Source organism: Neopelma chrysocephalum, unplaced genomic scaffold (assembly GCF_003984885.1).
Source record: "Neopelma chrysocephalum unplaced genomic scaffold, ASM398488v2 Primary Assembly neopelma1_123, whole genome shotgun sequence".
Lineage (NCBI taxonomy): Eukaryota > Metazoa > Chordata > Aves > Passeriformes > Pipridae > Neopelma > Neopelma chrysocephalum.
The window spans coordinates 795,757-820,498 of NW_020897785.1; the positions used below are offsets into that span (position 1 = coordinate 795,757).

The 24,742-nt window shown below is 43.9% G+C and overlaps 1 protein-coding gene across 1 annotated transcript in view; it reads left to right on the top strand.

The window, feature by feature from the left end:
• The first annotated feature begins 262 nt into the window (after positions 1 to 262).
• The window catches only part of RP1L1 (RP1 like 1), a 26,161-nt gene continuing 1,681 nt past the window's right edge, over positions 263 to 24,742 (top strand). The window contains exons 1-5 of the mRNA XM_027697797.1: positions 263 to 901; positions 17,511 to 17,694; positions 19,760 to 21,102; positions 21,919 to 22,512; positions 22,561 to 24,397. Coding sequence (XP_027553598.1) covers positions 263 to 901; positions 17,511 to 17,694; positions 19,760 to 21,102; positions 21,919 to 22,512; positions 22,561 to 24,397 — 4,597 coding nt within the window. The remainder of the gene's footprint in view (positions 902 to 17,510; positions 17,695 to 19,759; positions 21,103 to 21,918; positions 22,513 to 22,560; positions 24,398 to 24,742) is intronic.

Below are 24,742 nucleotides of genomic sequence, written 5' to 3' on the forward strand. Positions count from 1 at the left end.
CTTCTCCCAGAGGGTGGTTGGGCACTGACCAGGCTCCCCAGGGCAGTGGGCACAGCACCAAGGCTACCAGAGCTCAAGGAGTGTTTGGATGATACTTTCAGGCACATGGTGTGACTCTTGAGGATGGTCCTGTGCAAGGCTAAGGGTTGGACTTGATGATCCTTGTGAGTCCCTTCCAACTGAGCATATTCTGTGATTTTCTGTCTCAAACAAACCCTACTCTGTTCTTTCTTCTCTTTGCAGTTACCTTTAAGCAAGAGGGATGTCTCAGGTGCCTGCTGACCTCCTGTCAACCACCAGCTCCTACAACTATGAGCCGCCCCTTCCCTCCGTGGCTCGGGCGAGTGCTCTCACCCAGGTACCTCCGGCCAAAAAAATAACCTTCTTCAAGAGTGGAGACCCTCAGTTTGCAGGAGTCAAGATGGCCATCAACCAGCGGAGCTTCAAGAGCTTCAATGCTCTCATGGATGACCTCTCCCATCGGGTCCCTCTGCCGTTTGGGGTGCGGACCATCACCACCCCACGAGGAATACACTGCATCAGTGAGCTGGACCAGCTGGAGGATGGAGGGTGCTACCTGTGCTCCGACAAAAAATACGTGAAGCCCATCAGCATCACTCCCGGGGGACACAGGCCAGCCCCTCCACGACACGCTCGGCCCTCCAGCACCATGAGAAGAGCAGCGCAGGAGAGCAAGCTGGAAGATTATTCCACACCTTTCACTCACCACGGCCCCAGAATACCCAAGAAAATCACTCTAGTTAAGAACGGGGAAAGTGGCTTTCGGCGCTCAATTATCCTGAACCGCAGGAACGCCCGGAGTTTCAAAACCCTCCTGGATGAGATTACGGAGATCCTGCAGTTCCCAGTGAAGAAACTCTACACCATTGATGGGAAGAAGGTAAATATCTCTGATTCCTGGTGCTGATCAGTTATTCAAACATGTGTTACCACATCAACCTTTGCATTCGCTGGGATACAAATCCTTTAGCTCACGGGGGCAAGAGTTTATCCTTCGGGCCTTGTCTTGTTAATTACTTCCCCCTTAATTACACAGAAGTCTGATGTAGAAGAATCCTGTTCAGCCACTCAAGAATTTCATACAAAGTGTTGTTTTGGCTCAAAGGGAGGTTCAGATGCTCAATGTTTTGCAGCGGGTATAAAATTCTAAATAATCTTCCATTAGTGGAGTTTCCCATGTTTTCCTAGGAGGCACATCCCAAAAAAGGCTTAACTTCTCCATACCTGACCACTGGGAATTCAGCAGAGTAAGATGGCCCTTAGGTAGTCCCTTGTGGTTCCTCACACAACCCTCACAGTGTCCTGCTCATGATGTGGGATCTTCAACATTATGATAAGATAACTAATAAATGCATAATTAATTAGGGTATGAGCGGGATCAGGAGACTCATTTGTGATGATTTGGTGAATGTACCAGTTGGGGTGGACTCTTATAATAAAGTCAGGGCATGACAACTCCTTTGCTCTTCTCTTCCCAAAGGAATTTCCTAGCCAACCTGAGATTCTCCTGACTTCATCTCTTTGTAACATAGACTAACCTTTATTTCCATATTTCTGAAGAGGTCTCACATGTTATCTGGACTTGTCCCTGGCAATGCAGCTGAGTGGAGCAGTTATCCTACTCATTGCCACTTTTCCCATCCTTCCAGGGCTGTGTCCCAGCTCCTCAGTGGGAACAATACAACAATTTGTGGTGTCACTTTCTGAGCCAGGTGACTGAAATGATCCACTATCCAGGAGAGGAAAAAAATGGAGGAATATTTTTAGCCCAAATCACTTTGACCTGGCACAGGGACAGGAATGTGCAGTAGGAAGGAGAGAGGGAGGGGATAATGAGGTTTAATCCATCCTTCCTGGTGGAGGCAACGTGCCATATCACTGCTATGCTCCCCACTCTGGAAAGAGCTTCCTATTCTCAGTTGGAGGACCCAAGGAAAATGTCCTTCCCAAATATCCTGCTGCTATAGCTTTCCCAACTCTACTTGTCTAGAGGCTGAAAGAGTATCAGCCTGAGTTTGATGAGATGAAACCTCAAGGAAAGGATGGTGCTGCTCCACATGTGGCAGACAAGTGAAGCTGAAATATTGCTGAGGACCTGAGAGTTATAGAATCATAAAATATGCTGAGCTGGAAGGGACCCATCAGGATCGAGTCCAACTCCCAGCCCTGCACAGGACACCCCAAGAATCCCACCACATGCCTGAGAGTGTTGTCCAAATGCTTCTTGAACTCAGACAGGCTTGGAGCTGTGACAACTGCCCTAGGGAGCCCGTTCCAGTGCTCAGGATTTATGAGAAGGGGCACAGGAGCACAGGAAAAAACTCAGCTGTGGACAACCTAAGCATGGCCTGGGATAAACAAAATGGATACTTAATCTTAAATTTTTTGTCTTGCTTATGGACTTGTCTAAGTGCAAGATGAACAAGCTGACCAACCTACTGTAGGATTCATCTTTCCTGAGTGTGTCCAGAGCCTGTGTTTCTTCTAATAAGAGGAAAAAATGGTTTGATAATTGGATAGTAGACAAGATGAATCTTATGCCATAGACTGTTTCAGCAGGGTCTAGAGAGTAAGTCATTTAAGGAGTGGTTGAAGTAGCTGGAGTTGTTTAGTCTGGGGGAAAATAGGATCGGGGTGGACCTTCTCACTCCCTACAACTCCCTGACAGAAGGGTGGAGCAGAGGGAGGGGTCAGGCCCTGCTCCCAGGGAACAAGGGACAGGAAAAGAATGCACCAGCGGAGGTTCAAGTTGGACATCAGGAAGAATTCCTTCATGGAGAGGGTGGTCAGGCATTGGAAGGGGCTGCCCGGGGAGGTGGTGGAGTCCCCATCCCTGGAGGTGTCCAAGGAACGACTGGATGTGGCACTCAGTGCTCTGGGCTGGGTGACAAGGTGGGGATGGGTCACAGGTTGGACTGGATGGGCTTGGAGGTCTTTTCCAACCTAAATTATTCTGTGACATGAAAAGAAAGAAACAGGCACTTTAGACAGCAACTTTCCAAGTAAGTGTCCAAATGATTTTGGGTGTCTGGAGCTGGATTCATTTCAGGTTCAACTGCCTGAAAGGACACATCAGTGCCTCAATGCTCCCGTAAGTGAGGCTGAGCTCCCACAGAGCTGTTCAGACTAAGCTGACAGTCCACTGGGCTCAGAGCTGGCCAAAATAGATGTCTACAGGCCTTCAGAATCACTGAGGTTCTTTTTTCCCAGCTTCCATCACATTATTTGCAAGGTGAAGTTTGCTGTGTACCACAACTATACCACTAAATTAAAAGTGTTAGAGCAGGATTTCATTCTTGCCTCTCCATTCTGCTAAATTAACATCTTCCCTGATTTGGTCCAGAGTACCAGTCTCTAAATATTTTAGAATTAGGGCCTGGGACCATTCACTGCAGGTGGTTTGGATGTGCCCAGCCCATGTTTGAGCAGCCAAGCTCAAAAACCCAACCAAACCCAACCCTGCTAACAAGATGTCTTATAATCTATGGATTAGTATTTTAATTTGCCACTGATTTCTCCAGTTTTCAAGACTTGGACTGTTCAGTCCACATAACCATGAATAATCTTGTGTAGTGGTTGTAACTTTGCTTTTGAGAATTTTCACCTATTTCTCTAAAGAAAAGTTTTGCTTTCTACTTCTTAGCACAGTCAATGTTCTCTTTGTGATTCTTAAAATAATTTCCCACAATTTTCCTTCTAATCACTATGAACACTGATATTTTAAGTGGGATGTGTATTAAATACATACTCTATAAAAAGAATGTCTTCAATATTATTCAACCTTCCTCTTTCTTTTCATCTAAAGGCACTCAGATATCTTACATTTTCAGCTCTGCTGGTGGTCATCCTGTCTAAAGGTCTAATATTATATTATATTATATTATATAATCCTGGGATTATATTGTATAATCTTGGGATTTTTTTTTCTAATATGAAAGTTTTCCTGACTGTCTTGTCAGTAAGTGGTTGATCTTCTGTACCTTAATAATTTTATTTTCATTCCTTTTATTCCTTTTATATCTCAGTGATAGATAACCATGGGTCCAATCTGAGCCATGTAATCCTCTTATATATAGCCAGGAAATATGTGATTATTTTTATATTTCCTGAAGAACCTTTCACAGTGATTTTTTTGGCCATTCTTAATTTCAATCATTTACCTCCAGGTTTTTAACTCTTCATTTCTGTTCATTTAGTGGCCATTCTTATTAGGGCTTCCTGTTACTTTAGGCTTGGGTGCAAAGCATTTAAACCACCAAAAAAATTGTCACTCTATCCTGATTTTCCAATCTTTTCCTTTCATACAGATTCTCCAAACCATTTCTGCTCTTTTTCCAAGTTTTCCTGGCATATCTCACCTTTGAGACTTCAATATCAAGCTCCTGACACACAATTGGTTGTGTCTGAGTTTTCCCCAGATGTAACAGTTTCATTGAGGAGTGAAAACAGTGAATTTGATGCACAAATTTATGACATTTTCTGAAATAACCTCCTTCAACTGGTGCTGAGGTTCAATTTTAACTGTAAATCTTGCCATTATATTTCTATTTGCATCTGTTAGAGATGATGGAAACAACCCCTCCCCCCGTTCTTCCATGACTGTTGAAAGGTATCTGAGTGCTTCATATTTCTTGGGTATTTCCTTGTGTTTCTGGTATTATTCTCTTTGAATAATAATTCAAATAATTTTGTAAACTTCTTTTAATGCATGTCTATGTAATTAGGATTGAAGGGAACAATAACTTTTGACATTTATTCCCATGTTTTGAGAGATTAGCAGAATAAGACTCATTCCTAAGCACCTGGACTACTGTTGATTAACTTTGTCTGGCCTAGAATAACACGATTCAGAGCATTTAATAGCATTTTCACAATGTCTCTTTTGCTGCCATTTTTAACTTGATCTCTTGAAAACCAAACACACACACAAAAAAAGGGAAAAATCTCCTGTCCTACAGATGACTCAATCTATTCCATCGATGGAAGAGCTATTCATAGACTTCAGTGTGTCCTCTTCAATTCCCTTTTGTTTTCTCTTACTGAGATAATTCCAGATCTAAACTCAAATCTAAAATGAGTTAAATCTGTCCCAGTGGCTGTGCTTTAATATGCTCCATTTTAATATCTTTACCATTTTCTTGAGTAAATCCAGGGCACTTCAAAATTACAAGTCTTTATGAGGTTATAAATTTAGACACCCATGGAATAGACTTGCTGTTTCGTGTTCTTTTCGTGCCTTATTGATTTGAAAAAAGCAGAGAAAAGGGTTTTCTTGCTTTTGTAGTCTATCTAGTCCACAATTTTTCCCAGTAAACCTCTAAGTTTAATTTAATCAAAACTCACAGGCAAATCATCTTATCACTGGTAACCAGAGAGAAGAGATCAAGATCCATTAGAGACCAGCAGAGCTTCTTGCTTTGTGATCACTCTTATTTTGCTGTTATTTTGTACTTTCTTGCTCCCATTTTTCTGCCTATTTATCTCTCACATATATTCAAAACTGTACTTTTAAATTCCCAGGAAAGGTCAATGTTTACTGGGTGTTTCTCCTGTGGCCCCAATGATGGGACTCTCATTGCTCTTGGGCCAGAGAGTCTTTCAGTGCTATGAATTCAGAATTATCCTGTAATAATTCTGCAAAACTCAAGGCAGTAGAAATAGTGATCTAAAAGCCTCAATTCCCATGTTAGTATAAATCCAGAGTGGCTCTATTGATATTTACATATTTGCATTTTCATTTTAACTCCTGAAGCCTTGAGTGAGGTGAAACTAGTATTTTTAACCCTAAGAATCAAACAGACTTCCTACTAGGAAAGAAGGACTAGTCCCACTGCAGGGAATAGGTGTTTAAGTGTTTGGACACTCATTTCATCAAGGCAAATAGCTCATTTTCCCAAACTAACCACAATTTTTCTTGTCAGATTCTAAATCAAAGTAGTCATTTGATGAGTATGAGAAAAAATTAATTTGATTTTGCAATTATCAATCAAAGTTTCAGCAAGAAAATCATCAGAAATCAGTCAAAGTTTCAGCAAGAAAAAGAAGTGTAAATCATAATTTTTTTTTCAGGTCAAGCCACTCGTTGCCGTTTTCCAGGTGATTAACTGGAAATAACTGGATTAACTGCCCAAATAGGGAGATTTGTTATTAAGCTTAATATTGACACATAATTAACACGTCAGTGAAACTTTTTGCAGGTTTTCCTGCACAAAAATATAAATATATATATAAAAAAATATAAATATATATATGTTTATATATAAAATATAAATATATATAAAAAATAAAATATACACATGGACCTGGACTTAATTCATTAATTCATCTAAATCCGATCAGCTTATGAGGCATTTAGGATGGGGGGGACATTTTACCTGTCAGCTTCTATTTATTGATTGCAGAAGATTAGAAGACAGACTTAGTCTGGTCACATAAATTAACCCGGGCCCAAGTTTTCATACATTTGTTTTAAAATACTACAGATATTTAAATATTGGCAAACACAAGACTTGTGATTCTACTGAATTCTGAAGACCAACTGGCTGATGAGATTGTTGGAAATTGCAGCTTTCCTACTTTTTACTGGGGACATCAGTTCTACACTTGGAAAAGAACCACACGTGCAGACACCTCAATTAAAAAAAAAAAGTAAAGTAAAATTTGGAGCTTATCTTCTCCACCAGATGGACTTTCATCTCTATTCTGAGAAGTTCTCACACAACTTAGTGGGTTTTCTTCCTCTATGGTCCAAACCACAGGAACACACCTATGTGCAGATCCCACCTCTGCCTATGGAGAGGAAAGAATGCCCCCAAGGGCAAAGAGATCATGGAAGGGCCAGAAATCCTCACAGACTGTAAGGAATGACGTGTAGGATTATGAGACATCAACAGGGGATTTCCCTTACAAATGGCAATTATCCAGGGTCCACCAGCTGAACACTCATTAAGACTTCATTAAGTCACAGGAGCCCAGCAACACAACCGTGTCCAGTCACAGATGTCCTGATTTCTGCCCTTGTGAATCACCAGGCCTTCCTTTTACCAACTGTCCTAAATTAAAACAAAAACAAAAACAATTCCTTCCTTAAAACCCAACACTCCTTCTCGTGTGGCGTTTGAAACCCCACTGTGTTTATGGCAAATAATCCACATAGTTTATGGTGGCAATTACCATGAGCAGCTCAAACAGGGTTTTTCAGCCTCCAGAAGAGTTTTCCAGGAGATGTGGCTGGTTTTATGTTTGTTGGAGTCAGGCCAAGGCTTAGATGTGTTTTTGTTTAGGCTCACTCGAGGCTGACCATAAGTTGTTATATTTAATGAGTGAATCTGATCCTGTCTGTTGTGAGGAAGGACAGAGGGGATGACCAGAAAGACTCTCTTTTGCCTCAGACTCTACAAGTGAGAACATTGCAGAACGAGCACTGTATGCCACCAAATTTCCTTGAGGGATCAGAGAATTCCCATGCAGGTTGATCAGGGGAGCAATCGGGAGTTAAGGAATGCTTCCTCAGGCACCACTAACTGGAGACTGTAAAAGATTAGTTATTAGCAACTCCTTGGCGTAAGAACCCTCAGTTTTCTTCTGTGTTTGTGTGGAGTTTGGCACAAGATGATGCTGTGGCAAGACTGACCATTCTGGGTCAAATCAAGCAGTTTTTGGCTGTGCCAGCTGGAGCAGTTTTGGAGAAAGACAGAAGGCATATGAAGTGATTCTTTCCCTGATGTATCATCCCAGTTTCCAGAAACCCGTAGGATAAGATCTTCTTCAGCCCAAAGTAGCACCATGGGCCAAAGCTATTCCAGTTGCCAGAAGAGATTCAGGGCACGTGCTCTGGCCCTGACACCAGATGGAACTATCTATAGATAATCCCACCATGTAGCATCCAAAATAGGGTCTAATTCCCACAGCCTTTAATGTTGGGTGGCCACGTTCAAGCTGCTTCTTAGAAAAGCTCTCTGGCATGTGGTAACTCCCAGATCTGCCCAGGAATTTCTTGGGAAAGTGCCAGTTGGTCCAGGCTTTAAATGCACTAAAGACCACTCTAAGAAGAGTGGCACAGGCAGCCCTGTTCCAGTGCCCTGGATCCACAATTGATTTAATTTAGCAGTAAAGGCTGAACTTTTATTTTTAGCTGTTATTAGTAAAGGTATAAACCTAACTATTACTGCTAAATAGTTCTTGGTACTAATGACTGCATTTACAGCGACCTCAGGGTGCAAGGCCAGGAAACAGGCTTGTCTGACATATTTCCTGGCTGAGATTTACACATCCATAGAGCCATTTCTGGGACATCTGTAGGCTGCCCGCAGGCATCCTCTGGGCCACTCATGTTTGGGCTCTCTACCAAGCCCATCTGTCTTAATGACAGGTGTCATCAAGCCCCTGATGGAACTGTGAGAGGAAAAGGGGATACACGGAGGCAGATAAGCTGGTTTCAAATGCGGTGTGTGTATATAAACAATGAGAGAAGAGAGGTGATAATTTGCCTCCGTGGGATAGTTAATTTTCTGGTTGCGTGCTGACATATTCACTGTGACACTTGGTTTCGTGCCGTGCTCAGGTATGAAGGATGGCAACCAGTTCCAGCCCCTCGTGTGGTGCAAACTGTTGTTACCAAGTGAGCTGTGCCACTTTCCACCCACCATGTGTGTGACTCACGGGCTAAAAACAAACGGCAGGTTTCAGGTTCAATATCCTCTGATTCCCTGCCAAACCCACAATGACTCCGGCGAGATTTACACAAGCGATCTGTAAACCTCAGCAAAACTTTCCATGAACCTGATCCATGAGAAGATTCATATCCAGGTGTGTTTTATGAACCTTTGAGATGCCCTGAAATCATTTGGCCCGGTGCCTGACAAGGCAGAGTTAAATGGACCCCGTGTGCTGCCCATTTTCTTATCTAACATACACCAAATCTAATACTTTCTTATCTAACATTACCAAATGCAAATGATTCCCTTACCCTGAGGAGATTACTACTGAAAGAACAAAATGTAGCAAAGTGTAATTACTTTCTAATTCTTTTGAATTTAATCCAGGGCAAAGACATTTCCAATCACATTATCGAGTATAAGCAGTAATATTTGTCAACATGATGTGTCTATTTATTCATTTACCCAGAGTACAAAAAATTGCAGAATTCCACCCTCTCCTGGAAAAACTGTGAATTCTTTGTAAGTCCTTTAAGTAGAAATCACTGTTTCTGCAAAGAATTTTTGCAGGGAAGACTGGACTTTTTTTTCCTTGTAGGGAAATCTGGTTTTCCAAATGCAGTTTTTGGAGTTTTTACCAGTAATGGGAGAGGAAAAGAGATGATGTTTTGCATTTGCATCAACTTTCTTCTTCCTTTTGGGTCTTGAATAGGGAATTCAAAGAATTCTGCTGCAACTCTTAGCAAGGTCTCAGAGGAGATCTTAGTGCTCTCTACAACCACCTGTGAGCAGGTTGTAGTGAGGTGGGTGCCACAACAATGTGCAACAAGTGACAGGACAAGAGGAAACAGCTTCAAGTTGTGCCAGGGAGGGTTTAGGGCAGATATTAGGAAAAAAACCTCTTCACTGAAAGGATTATCAAGCGTTGGAACAGGCTGTTCAGGGCAGTGGTGGAGTCACCATCCCCGGAAATGTTCAAAAAATGTGTGATTCTGCACTTGAGGACATGGTTTAGCAGCAAACATGTGGTGGTGGTGCTGGGTTGATGGTTGGACTTGGTGATGTTAGGGGTCTTTTCCAACCTTAATGATTCTGGGATTCTATTCTATGGTTCTATTCTTCTATGAATTCTCTTTCAACTTGCATATTTTCTGAAATAAATCCACTTAACTTTAAGGGAGCTGTTTCTGCCAAGTAGAAGTAAAAACCTTCCCATCTTTCACACTTGTACCCTGGGCTTTGCACACTGAGAGCCAAACTCGGACTCAGTAACAAGAGAACTATTCAATTAAGCCAAGTTTTCCAGCTAAATGTGTTTCTCTTTATTCCCAGAGCTTCTGGAAGCCACAAATTGTATCCAGAGTGCTCAATGAAGCACAAGACAGGAATTTTTATGCTGAGAGAGATCCAGGGTGGTAAGACCATGGATCAAGGCCCTATGGATCTGTGAGCTTTATCTAGTAGGGTTTATATACTCAGTCCCAGCTCCTACAGCTACTTGGAGCACATCCATGTTTTCTTTCCCTCTTTCCCCTCTCAGTTTCCAGCTGAAATACCATTTAATCCATGCTGTTGATATTCCCTGTACAAAAAGAGTAAGTTTTGAGACCTTCTGGTCATGGGGAAAAGCTTGAACTCACCACTCATATCCTCCCTGCTGACTCAGTTACCACAAGGCTCATCACAAGAACCAAATGCTTGGCATTTTTCAAGACTTGTCAATTTTTAAGCTAATCCTGCCCTCGGAGAGGATCAAGACAGGAGCTTGGGGTGGGGTGGATGCTACTCTGACTCATGATTTTCAAATGCTGATGTCGGATGGACCAGATTTAACAAACCCGATGCCAGAGGAGCAGGTGGTGGACTCTGATTTCAGGGAGGAATTGCAACATGTCAGAAAGTGGAAAACATCTGCAGCAAAAACTTTCTAAGAAATGCCTTCCTCTCTTCTCTGTTGGGCTTTGCACCTTTAACAGCAATTTTCTCCTTCTCAGGTAGAACAGTGTCAGACGTAATTTTGAGCTCACAGGGTGGGTGGAAAGGGAAAAGGCCACCAGAAGCTTATACACGAAGTCAGTGCAATGTGAGGACCTCCCCAACTCCACCCAGAATTCAGTGGAAGTCCTCAGAAAGCCTCCCATAATCTCCATCAGGAACCAGCTCATCCTCGACAGAGACATCTGGTGGCATCCCCCATACAATCCTAACAACCTGTCTTCCAAAATGAACCAGGCTACAAATCACTTTTCTTCCCATTTTTATCTTCTTCTCCTGTTTCTCAAAATATTTCTGCTTTCTTTGTGCCTTTTTATTCCCAGTTTTTTCCTCTTGCTTCCCCTTTTTTTCCTTGAGGTGTTTCTCTTCTGCTGCTACTCAAATGGTTTCCAATGGCCACTGAATTTCTGATTGCAGTATTTCTCTTGGACTGCTGGAAGACTTGTTGATCCAGATTATTTCCAGAGGCAAACTCAGAATGGTTACTTTTTATACACATGAAAAATTGTTGCACACAGGGAAAAAGCATCTGTGATAACTCCAGGAAAAGCTGCCAGAAGTGCAATAGATAACTAAGATCTTAACCTGTGGTTAAATAATTCAGTGCAGGGGATTATTGCTCTCTCTTCCACTTATTTAACTTAGCTGATTGAGTGCTTCATGGTCTTCCAAAACTACCCTTTTTCATGCAGCATTCCACAGTGGTCAAAACTGAAAGGAGACAGGTCATGTCTGAAAAGTTCTAGGAGATGCTGATATTTTTAGGAGTGTTGGTATAACAAATCATTTTATATTGCTGCATTTCAGCATCTGGAGCGTTGGACTTGCCCATATTCCCATGACATAAGCATCAAACAAAGGTTATTTCTGTTTAGTAGAATACCTGTTATGGGACACTGGCATCTGTCCTGCTTCCCACATCTTTCTTTGGAGAAGAGAAGGTTTTGGGGTGACCTAATTGTGACCTGCCAGTACCTGAAGGGAGCATGGAAGAAAGATGGAGGGAGGCTTTGGACAGGGCAAATTGAAAAAGAGTTGGTTTAAATGAGGTGTTAGGAAGAAATTCTTCCTCGTGAGGGTGGTGAGGTCCTGTCACAGGTTGCCCAGAAAAGCTGTGGCTGCCCCTGAATCCCTGGAAGTGTCCAAGACCAGGAAGGGGCTTGGAGCAACCTGGGCTAGTGGAAGGTGTCCCTGCCCACAGCAGGAGGTAGAAAGATATGAGTCTTAAGGTCCCTTCCAACCCAAAGCATTCTATGATGCTATGAATTTATGTGGATTTGGGGACCTTGTATTTGATTTGATGAGTAAGAGACCATGTGAGGTTTGATTTGGGAGATGGACGGGGTGCTGTGTACTCATATCTGGACTAATAATTTGAGTGCTACAGTTTGCAGAGGATTAGATCCATTTCCATGCAGTAATTCCCTGCTGTAAATTCAATCTCACCTCGGGGAAGAGCCTTCTGACCATGCTGAAGTTAGAGAAAGGGAGGACAAGCCTTGTGTCTTCCTCTTTCTTTCCTTCCGCTACTTTGCTAATTTGTATGTGGGCATGGAGTGGCAACACCCCGTGATTCACCTCCTGACCAGCAGATTAGCACAGCTTTAACAAGCCACTCCCCAGAAGAACCACTCTCTAATTCCTCCGGTGCAAAGTTTGGGGAAGGGAAGGGCAAGTGGGTTCTTTGCATGAATGAGATGCGGAATTTATTGTTGTTAGACTGGGATACGTCCGTTCAGAGCCTGGATGGCCCTGGATTGGATGTGGCACAACCACAAAACAGCAGGGTGGTCCACACTCCAAGGAGTTGTAAATCTGTATGGAAGACAAAAGGGAACAGATGAAAGAGCTCAAGGAAAGGAGGCAGTGAGTCAGCAGGATGGGGAATGGACTCAGCCCGTTAGCCTGTTCTTCTGCTCTGTTACAAGCTTCTCCTGTTTCTCCCATGAATCCCTGCACGCCTTTGGAAGGTGGATCAGCTTATGGACTTGTCCTCTGAACAGTGTCTTGCATTATTTCCACATTCTGTCTAAGTCCCAAATGTCTCTGGTTGGCTGGCAGCCAGCAGAGGGAAAGAAAATGGTGTCTTCTTCATTTTGCCTTCATCAGAAACTGGTATCCACATTCATCTTCTGAGGTGAGCAAGGTTTACAATGGTTCTTTTTTTCTTTGGGAAGAGCCAGAGAATGGCATGTTCTCCATGTCAAACAGCTTCCTTGTTTTAGAGATGCTATCTGTGCCTTGTTTCTGTTTAGGTATCGATGACATTGTATTATTAATTGTGTTGCAGTAGCACCTGGAGGTCCTTGCTGAGATCACAGCCCCTTTGTGGCAGGTTCTGCACAGCAATGTTCGTGGAGACAACCCATCCTGGATGGATAGCAACCAGACTAAAAAAGACTTCAGCATATTGCAGAAGAGAGGATGTTCCTTTATTTTCAGCCCACACATGGTGGCCTTCCCAGTGGAGCTCTGAGTGTTCAATATTCAGCTCAAATGGGGCTTCCTGGTTCCTATTGAGTGGACATGTTGGCTGGAGTTAAACTGCCTTACCTTTGATGTCTCATATTATGTTCTTATATTTTAATCTGATCTAATTTTTCATCTCTTTCTCCAGGGCTCTCATATTTCTGACATGTGAACAGCTACTGTGTCTGCTTTTCACCAGGGGGTTATTGCCAAATCTTGCAATCTTACCTCTCACCAAGTTTATGTCTAATGTCCAGTTTCTTCTCCCAGCATGAAAATCAATGGCAGAAGTTGAATGGAAAATACAGTTTCACAAGTCAAAAGGACTCTTTGTCTTGTGGTTGTTACATCCAAGGAGAAGAACAGGGTCACTTCTCTTGCACAACAGCAAAAGCAAAGGAGGCTGAGAGAGCTGGGGGGGTTCACCTGGAGAAGAGAAGGCTCCAGGGAGACCTGAGAGCCCTTCCAGTGCCTAAAGGAGCTCCAGGAGAGCTGGGGAGAGACTTGGGACAAGGCCCTGGAGGGACAGGACAAGGGGGAATGGCTTCCCACTGCCAGAGGACAGGGTTAGAGGGGAGATTGGGAAGGAATTTTTGGCTGTGAGGGTGGTGAGGCCCTTGCACAGGTTGTACACAGAGGTGGTAAATGCCCCACCCCTGCAAGTATTCTAGGCCAGATTGGATGAGGCTTGGAGCAACCTGGGCTAGTGGAAGGTGTCCCTGCCCATGGATGATCATTCAGGTTCCTTCCAACTCATACCATGATGATGATGATGATGATGATGATGATGATGATGATGATGATGATGAAAAGAAAGCTCCCAGTTGTTTCCCAGTTACAGGCAGTGTGATGCAGACCCCAGAAAAGCCAGAGGAGACTACCACTGGTTGAAATGGGGTCAGTATTTCACTCATCACCTTCAGGAGCAAAATGCAAGCTGGCATGACTGCAGGTCCAGGATCTGCTCCCTTCAGATTATAAATAACTTCTATATGTTCTTTAGAAAGAAGGAAATCCAAGAAGCAACACATTGACCTCACCCTGGGACTCACTGAGTGAGCTGCAAGTTGCTAAACAGAGGGCACACACTGTTTGAAGATAATTTAGCACCAGTAAAAGATGTCATATTGAGTGCCCTGAAGATGTCAACTGTATAGTCCAGGCAGTGACATGTTGAGAGGATGGGATTCCTGCAGCACTGTGGGAAAACTCTGTACTGAGCAAACTATTACCCCAACCCTCCAGCGCTGCCCTGAGAGAGAGGATGTTGCATTAAACCAAATCAATGGGAGAAATATGATTTATTTAACCCTTAGAAAATGTTCATCTGTATTTACACTGCCAAAATGCTTTTAGCAATGAAGAACCGCAAAGATGAATTTCTGCAATTGTTAATTCAAAGAGATTATGGCTTGCAAGATATTAGGAAGAAAAGTTATGTTATAGGTATAAAAACTGCTAAAAAGCTGGTGATGTCAGAAATGCTCCATGACAGACTATTTGAAGTGACATAACACAAGTTCTGTCCATATAAAAGGATTTGGCTTGTGGAAAAAAAATATAATCTATATATTTATAAATATATTTAAATCCAATAACTCAACTGGTTCAGTTCCATTGATTCCTCAGACTCTGTCATTGCCACCATCTGTTTTCTGCACACACAACGCAGTGGTGATGAGTGTGATTGAAGTATCTACACAGATCCATGTGAGGAAATATCCTGTGCAAAAAATAGCTTTCACTGAAAAAAATGCCCTTTACAAATCTAAACTTAGTGGGGATTTAAAGACAGATTGTTTTACATCAGAAACGGAAAAGATTTCATGTCTATTTTTCTTTCTTCCTCTCCTTCTTTTTCCCTTTTCTCTTTCTTCTTTTTTACCCTCAGTTTTTTTTTCCCCAATTCTATGGAGTCAGGGTTAAAGACCTCACCAAAGGAATACAAATGAAAAGAAAAAAGAACAGGAAAATGAAGAAGGAAAAGAAATATACAAGTGGCAAAAACCTACTCAAAATATTTGATTTATTAAATTATAGGCTTTTCCTAAATTTTTAAAGTGAGCTGGAAAGATGTTTTCTTTAGGAATAGATGGACCGGAAGTGGATTTATTGACCAATGACAAGCAGTAGACGGAGAGAGACTGAGATTTGGGGGTTATTTTGAAGTTTTATGTTACTGATCACAGGGACTCGGCAGTTTTGTTGCTTTGCACAGTGTGTATAATGCAAGTTTCAGTAAGCAGAGCTTCTCTTACTGTGGGTTTTATAGAAACAAATTCAGTGGGTCTGAGTCACAAGTGTTATTATAGTGCAAACAGTAAATAAAAAATAAAGGAAAGACAATGGGATTTTAGTGTATTTCCATTAGAAGATGATGCCATATGGCTTATTGTAAGAAAAGTGACCAGAAGTGATTAACTGCATCTAGAATGTGATTTTATTTATCTCTGTCTTGTTGTTTCACCCCACATACGTTTACCCTTCTCTTATTTGCACCAGATCCAGCACTAATCTCTCAGTACCTCCCACAGCCCTGGTGGTACCAAGTCATCTTGGAAAACCCCAGAGGAATTTGACAAACCAAGGGCTTGGGCTCTCAAGTGGGTTTGGCCCCTCATTCCTTGGCTGTAGCAATATTTAGAGGCCAAGTTCTGTCCTTCATGTGGTGTTATTCCAGGCATGTGTGACAACGGCAGACCTGTCATCGCTGCTCCTCGGAGATTCCTTATCTTCTATATTCAGCTGCTCGTTAAAGGGATGATGATTAAGTGACACAGTGAGGTCAGGAGACATCTTGGGGGCAGGATAGTGCTGAGCCCACCAGCAACGCTGGCTTGGTGTGGTCACCTCTTGTTGAGGAGTTCCCATATGCTCTAGAGATGTTCTCATGATGAAACAGAGTGAGGAGGAGGGGATGTCCCAGATGGATTATGGAGCACAAAGCTGCCAGATGCTGGCCCCTCTTAAGTCCTCTCAGACAGAAAGAGATCTTTTTCCTCCTTTTAAAAGCATTAAGTGTTTTAGCTGAAAGCTTAACCTCAGTCTTTCAAATATGAAGTTGCAGGAGCCAAATGGAATCATAGAATCACAGAATATACTGAGTTGAAAGGCACCCACAAGGATCATCCAGTCCAACCCTTAGCTTTGCACAGGACTCTCCCCAAGAGTCACATCATGTGCCTGAGAGAATTGTCCAAACACTCCTTGAGCTCTGGCAGCCCTGAGGCCGTGACCACTGCCCTGGGGAGCCTGTTCAGTGCCCAACCACTCTCTGGGGGAAGAACCTTCTCCTGATACCCAACCTAAACCTGCCCTGACACAACTTGAGGACATTCCCTCGAGTCCTGTCACTGAAGATGGGTCCTGACTCTATCTGACCAGTGCTCATCACAGATTGATTCCTATTCTTTTAGAGAAGTAAGTTTTGTATCTGGGTAGGTTGGATGGGACTCTGGGCAACCTGCTCTGGTTGAAGATGTCCCTGCTCATTGCAGGGGGTTGGACTAGGTGACATTTAAAAGGTCCCTTCTAACCCAAACTTTTCTATATGATTCCCTGAAAAGTGACTCATGTAGGACTTGGTGTGGTATCCATAAACAAGTCATGCAGTGAGGATGAAGAGTGTAAATCTGTGTTCTCATGGAGCAACAAAGATTCCTTCACAGGCACTTCCCACACTGAGGGACAACGTCCCTCATTGTCCAGCATTGAGGCAATAAGTGGGGTTATAATTCAGACAGAATTTGAGGTAATATTAGGGGAATTCACAATTCTTGTTCCTCTTCCTGAGCAAAGAAAGGAAGAGAACTAAGGACCAAAATGAAATGTAGCATTTGCCAGGTAATAATTGCCGTCCCATATAGGAAATACAGGAATTTAAAGAACATAATTCTCTGTAAGCAAAACTGAAATGCCTCCAGTTCCACTCTTTTCCTCACTGCCACATTGATTATGACTAAATCTTTCCCAGAATATGTAAAACCTTTTAATAAATGAGATTTCTTCTCCCTTAGGCAATCTCTCCCACCCCTTCCCTGTCTTAGGAAATCTGATTAAATGTAGCAGAGCTTCTCTTCCAATGGAAGAATATTCCAACAGAGTTGGCCAGAAGGTCCTGGCAGACCACAAAGTTCTCCAGAACCACATTTATTTTCACAAAATCACAGAATATCATGAGTTGGAAGGGACCCCCGAGGATGATCAAGCCCATCTCCTGGGCAGGACAACCCCAAAAATCACACCTGAGAGCGTTGTCCAAATACTCTTTCATTTAAGTGCCAACTAACTGTCAGTTGATTCTGGGCCTGGAAGAATCCAGCTCTTCTCTATCAACTCCTGGTGATCCCCTTGCTCTTCCCTTCCCAGATTGACAGCATGCAGGCCCTGCTCCACTGCCCCAATGTGCTGGTGTGTGTCGGCCGGGAGCCCTTTAAACCTGTGTCCATGGAGAATCTGAGGAAACACTCGGTGGAGAAGCTGCCCAACCTGCCTCCCCGTTCCAACGGCAACAACGTCAACGAGAACAATGAAAGTAAGCAAAGCTCTGGGTGTCTCCAGGCCTGTGTCCCACAACATGGGCATTACAGGCACCCATTGTGCTGCCTCAACGTGCAGATTTCGTGTGGAAAAGGCACTTCCCTCTCCCTCCCTCCCAGGCCTTTCCATCCTCCCCTTCTTTTTCTCTGGTTTCCTTCTAGGATTTCCTCCCTACGCCCCCCAGTCTTTCTCTTGCATGCTCCCCGTGTCTGGCTTACTTCCCTTCCTCTTTCATATCTCTGTGTCTCCTTTTCCTTCCAGAACTCCCTCCTTTCCTGTGTCTGTCTCCCCAAACCCTTGAGATTTCCCACGGATCCTCTATCCCCTTGTCTGTCTGTCATGTCATGCCTGCACTCATGGACTACCCTGCACCAGGACCAGAGGATGCCCTGGTTCTGTCAGCAGGAGACTCAGTTTCTCCTGCAGGTTACAGCTGCCTGTTTGGGAAAAAAGCATATTTTTATGGAAAGGTTATTTTCAGGAAGGAGTATGTTATGGATTATTCAGGATTATATTTCTTATTATATTCTTCACCATGAGTTATCTAAGGTCACAGGTAATTAAACTAGCCACCCTCTTAGCCTATGAAAGGAAACTTCCCACTTCCAAAGGGCAATAATCTCACGTATATTAGGGATTTGTTGAGGGATGAAATTAAATGTGCTCTGGAGGTGGACCTGTTTTTCTCCATTGTCAATACCAGGAGCTGGGAAAGATTCACTTGTGTGTTGGCAACTAGTTGTAGGATTTTATGGACAGAGACATTCCACACTCACTGCCTGAGACGTAAAAAACTGGGGGGAAACATGGGAATAAACTGGACCTTTGTCCATCAAGAGACCAAGCAAATATATCAGTTCAAATGCATAAAGATGATTAGAGAAAGCTATTTTGTGTGTTATTTGCCTTGGCTGATGTGCTCCCGTTCAACACTCCCTTCCCAAAATGCCTTCATTCAGCTGTGTGTCCATATGCCCATGGAGACACATGATTGTTCACATATATATACAAGCAAATTTTGGACAAACATAGATTAGAAACAAGATAGATGAATGTCTTTCAAGGCAGCCTGATAGCAACATATTCTTCTTGAAATGAAGAGTCTAGGACCTCAGTAAATCTATGCACGGCACTGCACTGGGCCATAGAGATGCTTCAGATTACAATTCCTAAAGTCCCTTCCTATCACTGATTCCTTCTGCAAATACCACTATTTATCACCAGATTACAATTCTTTTTCTATTTGTTCTTTATGTTTTAATAAACATCATAATTATTGATAGTGGCACATCCCTGAGGGGACTGAGTGTTGCCCTGGTCTACGTGACCACATGTTTCCTGGCATGTGAATGGAGAAGTGGACGGTGCACAACAAATCATAGAATCATAGAGTTGGAAGGGACCCATCAGGACCCATCGAGTCCAACTCCTGGCCCTGCACAGGACACCCCAAGAATCCCACCATGAGCCTGAGAGCACTGTCCAAACACACCTTGAAGTCAGACAGGTTTGGTGCTGTGACCACTTCCCTGGGGAGCCTGGGAATGTGTGACAATTGACCTGTAATTAAGGAAGTCACTTCTCCATGTATTTTTCCCTGGCTGAATAAGAAAGACGAAAACTTGAACAGTTAAAGAAAGAAGTATTTGCAACATGATAAAATATGAAAACTCTGAGACTAAATTGCTCTCTCTGTGTGTATTTATTTATTTATTTATTTGACTTCCTGGCATGCACTTAATAACACAAAGTGTTTCTCTTTCAATTTAGATTATAAAAAATGACAAAGTTAAGGCATTGAAGATTTTAATACACGTGATTAATTCAAAACTTAACATTTAACAAGGAGGTTGGATTAGATGATCTCCAGGGGTCCCTTCCAACCCTAATTATTCTGTGGCTCTGTGATTTATGGCCATCACTTAGTCAAAGACAAATTTTCAAATACGTAAATTGACACAGGCTTGGCTTTTATGGAATAACATCAATATTCTCTAGTTCGAGGGTTTGACTTAGGCATTTTGTGTCATCTTTATATGAGTTAACATTTCTCTCCATCTTTCTTTCCTTCACTCCAGTGAACTTCGGACTGAAAGCCAAAAAAAGCGTTATACATCCGCGGTCGTCATCAAGCAACAGGTCCATGAGATTTTCTTTGTCATCGGAAAAGTCGTATCCCAACGGTCTCGCTGCCTCACCGGATAATGGAGCACCTTTCTCCAACGGCTGCTCCCACCCCAAGGCCGGGGAGTTGGTCCAGTCCCTGGTCAACGACGACATAGAGAAGCGGGTGCACGTGAACAAGGATGGGAGCTTGTCTGTTGAGATGAAGGTCCGCTTCCGCCTGCTGAATGATGAGACTTTGCAGTGGTCCACCCAGATCAAGAAGTCCAACCTGCTGAACCGGCTGCCTTGTGAGGAGTCAGGAGCAGAGGAGGACAGTGGAGTGGACCCCCTGCAGAAAATGAACCCAGAAGTCAGCTCGGAGGCGGATGACTCGTTGTATCCCTGTGAGATCGATTCCTATATGTCAAAACTTGAGGAATCCGAGTGTGACGAGGCCCACTGTCACAGCTGTGGGAAGAAGCACCAGGACTACGACATTTGGAAGAACCCCATGCACACATCCCAGAGGGAAGAGCCCAGCGTACGGAGCACCTGGCGCACGCGGTCGTCGTGCTCCAGCACGTCCTCCCGGAGGAGAGTCATCCACAAAAAAATTACTTCCGTGGACAGCCTCCACACCACGTCCAGTGAGGAATTCTCTGAGCACATTGTGAGAGAATCCTCGTCCTACTCAGAGACTATAGAGAACAGAGTGGCGTATCGATCCGTCAAAAAGTGCAGGTGCCGAAGTGATTTGTCTACAGGTGCTTCCATTGGAGAAGATCAGCAAGGAGATAGTCGGGCAAGCACAGGGAATGGCCAGAAACCTTCATCCGTGGGTTTAATGTCACATTCCAGCTGTGAAAACAACCTGGATACTCAAGATGCCCCCGAAGACCCTGAGATCAGCAAAACTATTTCACAAAATGAAGAGGAAAACTGTTTCGAAGCTTCCTCTGTGAAGGGCTTAAAGGATGACGTGGAAGAGGCTGAGAGCAGCAGAGTTGGGAGTGTCATGTCAAAGTCATCCCTGCAGTCCAAACAGAGCAAGAATAATGTCTGTGAGGAAACCAGCAGCGTGGGTAGGAGCATGTCCTCCTCCTCAAGCCTTCAGAAGGCAAATCAAGGAGAGAACTCTCGGAGCTCCACCCCTGCCAACAGTGTGCACAGCAAGTCCAGCAACTGCACCACCCAAAAAGCAAAGAGCGAGCAGGATGACCAGTCTGATGAAAATCCAGTGGTCTCCTCCTTGTCCAGTGAGTCCTGCCCTAAGAAAGAGGCTGAAGAGGCAGAAGCAGAGGAAGATGAAAGTGAAGTCAGAGAAGTCAGCTCAGTGTCAGCAAAAACAAAGCCCAGCCGATCAATTAGGGATGAGAGCAGTGAAGGGGAACGATGCTCTACACAAGGAAGCCGCTCCAGAGCTACTGACAGGAACAGCAAAAAAAGTGACAGTGATGAGAACGTTGCATGCAACATCTCTTGCTCTTCCAGAGGATCCAAAAAGAGCAAACGCAGCCACGTTCATTTGGATGCACAGTCTGAAATGTCTGTGTCTTCACTTGGATCCTCTCCGAATAAAAAGAAGAATTCCCTACATGCAGATGATGCAAGATCATGCAGCAGAGCATCCAATTACTCCAAAAGCTCATGTGCAACCAAGAAAAAATCTTCTGGAGATGCCATGTCTCAAAAGTCAGGATCTCTTCACTCAAACATTTCATCTACTAGTGCAGCAGAAGCAACTGCAGGTCCTGCTGAGAAGAAAAGCTCTAAAAGTACCACCAGTCACTACAGTGAATCCTCAAAAGGCTCAAAGAAGAGAAGCCATAGAGGAGACAGTAGTAAACCATCATCCCTCTGCTCAAAATCTTCAAGTCCTAGTGGAAAAGCGGGAGAGGGTCATGCCAAGGTTAGTTCAGAGCCCTCTTCTTCCAGACAGGGAAGTATGAGTGCAAGTGTATGTTCCAAAGCTGACCACACAACTGAGAATGAGATTAGGAATGGAAAGCCTACGAGTAGCTCTTCAAGAGTCTCTTCAAAATCAGAAGTAAAAGATAAATTCTTGTTGGCACAGATGTCCCAGGAGACAGATGAGAGGTGTTCACACTCAAACATGTCTCAATCTTCAAAGTCAAGGCAGACAAAAAACAACAATCTTCGGGTGAAGATGTCAAACTCCAGCCGGGCATCACTGTCTGAGAGCACGTCAGTGCACAGCCTGCACTGCCCTGCCCCACCCAAAGGGAAGCCAAAGAGGAAAAACATGCGTCCAACCACACTGAAGAATTCCTCCATTAGCAGTGTAGGCACCAAGTCGGTGCTGAGCACAGGAAAAGAGCAGAAAGAAATTGTAGATTCCTCCAAAGAGACTTCCTATGGGTCTAGGTCAGCAGCACCCGAAGTAAACGATCAGAATAATAAAGAGACCGATGATTCTTGCAAAAAAAAAGCAGAGGAAGCGCCAGAAGACATGGGTGTGCAGGAGGAAGAGAGTGATTTAATGCCATCTGCTCTGCCAAATACGTCTCCAGAAGAAGTTGTGCAAGAGTGGCTCAGAAAAATCCCTTCAGAAACGTTGCTTGTGAAATATGAAATGGAGGACGATGTGGAAGAGGAAGGTACAGAGACAGTTACCGAGGTGTCACACTGTACACACGCCGAGGAAGCCCCAGAGGATGAAAAAGCTGAGGAAAAGAATGAGGAGGAGGTTGAAAATGAAGCAAAGGTTGAAGTGGAAGGAGACACAGCAGGAGACACAGCAGGAGACACAGCAGGAGACACAGCAGAAGACACAGCAATTAATGAAGAGGTTGAAGAATGTGTGAAACAGGAAGAAGTCTGTGAGGTTGCAACTGAGGCTGCCAAAGCTGAGCAGGCAGAAAGCAACCAGTCAGTCACCTCCAGCCAAAATAACAACAGGAGAGACCTGCCCACCTCTGTTCAGACTTCTGTCCAGATCATGAAGGCCTTGCTCAGTTCAAAACACGAGACCAAATTTGACCGATCGAACAGTTTGCCCGAAGTGTCCCCCACCATGGGGAGAAAACTCAGCAACTCCGCCAACGTTTTGATCACTTGTCTTGCCAGTCTCCAACTCCTCGATGAAGAGTCAGAAGACCCATCAGACAACTCAAAAGCTTTGAATAAGTCAAGGTATACGGAGCTGCTGAATATTTTTCAAGCCCTGTGGTTGGGATGCACAGCTGAAAGGAGCGGTCCAAGCTCAGGTCAAGAGGCCAGCGAGCAGGCAAAGCCAGACCTTGGGTTCAAAGGCCCAAAACCTATGGATCACACCTTCACTCACATGTCCTCCTCTGGGGTTGATGTCTGCAGTGGTTCTGGTGGCTCAGGAGAAGAATGTACAGCTGGTGCCACTTTGGTGGCACAGAAAACTGCTGAATTCAAACCAGCCGAAGTGGAAAATACAGAGACTGGCACTGAAGTGACTGAGGTTGAGGAGCAAAGTAAAGAGGGAGCGCAGCCATCCCGCCCTTCAACAGCCTGCTCAGACTCACACAGAGAGGAAAAAGCACAGTCTGCTAAAGAGGAATCTCTAATTGAGGAGGAAGAAGAGAAGGAGGAGGATCAGTGCCATACCTGTGAACACGGTCAGGAGGAAGGGGGAGAAAATGAAAATGAAGAAACCAGCAAATTAGCTGAAACTGGAGAACAAGAAGAAGCTGGAGCTGTGAATGATGAACTCCCACAAGAAAATCTGGAAGCCACCACTGATGATACAAATGTCAATGATGCTGATGCTGGGATGGAGATAAAAGCTGATTTGGAAGGGCATCTTGAAAAAGAGTCACCAAGTGACCCAGAGCCCAAAGTCGGTACATCCACCAGTGTGGGCACATCCGCTGTCCGGCAAAAATCAGTGGATCCAGACCCAGTCTGGGTCCTGAGGCTGCTCAAAAAAATCGAGAAGGAGTTCATGGCTCACTATGTCAACGCCATGAATGAGTTAAAAGTCAGGTGGAACCTGCAGCACAACCAGCAGATGGATGAAATGATACAGGAGCTGAAGGAGGAAGTGAGTAAAAGGATACAAAAAAGCATAGAGAAGGAGTTGAGGAAGATCAGAAGCAGAGCTGGGACGAGGGTGCCGAGACCTCCGGATGAGCCACCCACACTTCAGTCAAAACTCCAGACAGAGCAGAGGAGGTGGAGATTGCAAACTATGCACAAAAAGTCACTCTTTGGTGGCAAGAACGGCAACCAAAGCAGGCTGGAGGAGACATTAGACTTATCCCTCGATGTAGATAAAGACTTAGCACTTAGTGCAGCTTTTGATGAGAGTATTAGTAAACAATCAAGCGAGGAGGAATATTGTCCATGTGACTCCTGTGTGAGGAAAAAAATGGCCTCCAAGCCCCAAAGACCCCTCGTGGTGGCCACCAATGCCCCAGTCATGAAAGCATTTGATTTGCAGCAAATCCTGAGGCTGAAGAAAGATGACAAGGAGGAAGCCATTGTTGCAGAAACAGCCCAGGACATCAAGGGTGAACCCGAGGCAGGTGAAGAAGTGGAGGACAAGGAAGAAAAGGAGCCAGAAGTAAATGAATTAAATGGAGACGGAGAAGAACCTGAAATAGCAGAGAGTCAAAAGGGTGAGGGGGAGGATGAGGTGCAAAATGAAGAAACCAAAGAAGATGAAGCAGAAGAAGCAGGGGAAGAAACAAAAGAAGGAGAGGAGGAAGAGAAAGAGGAAGAAGAAATCGTTAAGGCTGAAGAGGAGGAGGAAATAAAAGAGGAGGAGGAGGAGGGAGAAACAAAAGAAGATGAGGAAGTAAAAGAGGAAGAAGCAGAGGAAAAGAAAGAGGAAGAGGAACTAAATGAGGAAGAAGAGAAGGAGGAGGAGGAAGAGGGAGGGAAGGAGGAGGAAGAAACAAATGAGGAGGAAGGGAAGGAGGAAGAAGAAGAAGTAAAAGAGGAGGAAGAAGAAGAGAAGGAGG